This window comes from Mobula birostris, chromosome 13 (genome assembly GCF_030028105.1).
Source record: "Mobula birostris isolate sMobBir1 chromosome 13, sMobBir1.hap1, whole genome shotgun sequence".
Taxonomy (NCBI): domain Eukaryota; kingdom Metazoa; phylum Chordata; class Chondrichthyes; order Myliobatiformes; family Myliobatidae; genus Mobula; species Mobula birostris.
The window spans coordinates 100144060-100145050 of record NC_092382.1 but is presented as its reverse complement, the minus strand read 5'-3'; the positions used below and the strand labels follow the sequence as shown (position 1 = coordinate 100145050).

The following is a 991-nucleotide window of genomic DNA, read 5'->3' as shown; positions in this document are numbered from 1 at the left end:
CGTTACATTAGCGGTCGCACTCAAAAGTGACGATCCACCCGTGCTGAAGATCGGTAAGAAGTTTGCTCGTAAGGAAGGATGGAGAGAGAAGATCAGTGCGCGGATTATCTTTTCCTATTTGAATGCTTTAGTGGAGGACATGGAAAGTTGTACCACCGCCCCTTCCTTCACTAATTTGCCGCTACGGCGCGTATGACAAATCATGGACCCACCCACACTATGATTGACAGGAGTCGTGTTTCCTGTTTTGTTGACAGCAGCGAGTACGCTGACAGTGAGGTTTTTGTACAGCTGCCCCGTCAGTCTGAGCCGCCGTGAACACTCCAGGCGCAGAAATACACGGCCGCCGAATTCGCCTCCAGTTTGTCGGACTTCAGGAAGATCTCGTTGCTCTGCGGTCTCTCCGCCGTAAAACCGCCGACCGGGTCCTTTGGCAGCACGGCTTTAACTATCGCCGAGTAAAACATGTTCTCCGGACCCTTTCCCGGGAATTGTCGATACCAGCACAACACGTTACCAGCACTGCCAATGCCCTCTACTGTGCAATTCAGAGTCACCTTCTGGCCGGCAGTTCCGGAGAAAGCCGGCGTCTGGTCGATCGTCACCGAGGTCGCGTCTGGAAAAAAAGAGACGAGCTTGGCTGAACGGGGAAAAGGGGAGCGGAGACGCGGATCAATGGGGATGGGGATAAGCAAGGTACATTGAAGGATGCAAAAAAGATGACTGAAGATGGGGACATTTCGAGAGGAGATCGGAATTTAATGGTGGCGGCAGTGGGCAGATAGTCTGCGGCCGTATGTGTTCGTAAATAAGTACGGAATGAGTCCGAGACGACGGGAGGGCAAAGCAAGTGGAAGGAACGTGAAAGGAAGACACAAGCAGAGAATGAAAAAAAATATTTGGGAACTATCACTCACAGCGGAAGCAGAGGATGAATTGCAGAAACAGAAACATCTTCCTTGGAGGGTTTACTCTCTCAGTGATGAAAGTG

At 51.3% G+C, this 991-nt stretch overlaps 1 gene segment (V, D, J or C); it reads right to left on the bottom strand.

Annotated features, from left to right (window-relative positions):
* Positions 1 to 299: 299 nt before the first annotated feature.
* Positions 300 to 991, bottom strand: LOC140208085 (T cell receptor beta variable 30-like). The segment is given in 2 exon segments: positions 300 to 616; positions 918 to 991. Coding segments are annotated over 2 exon segments (354 nt in total).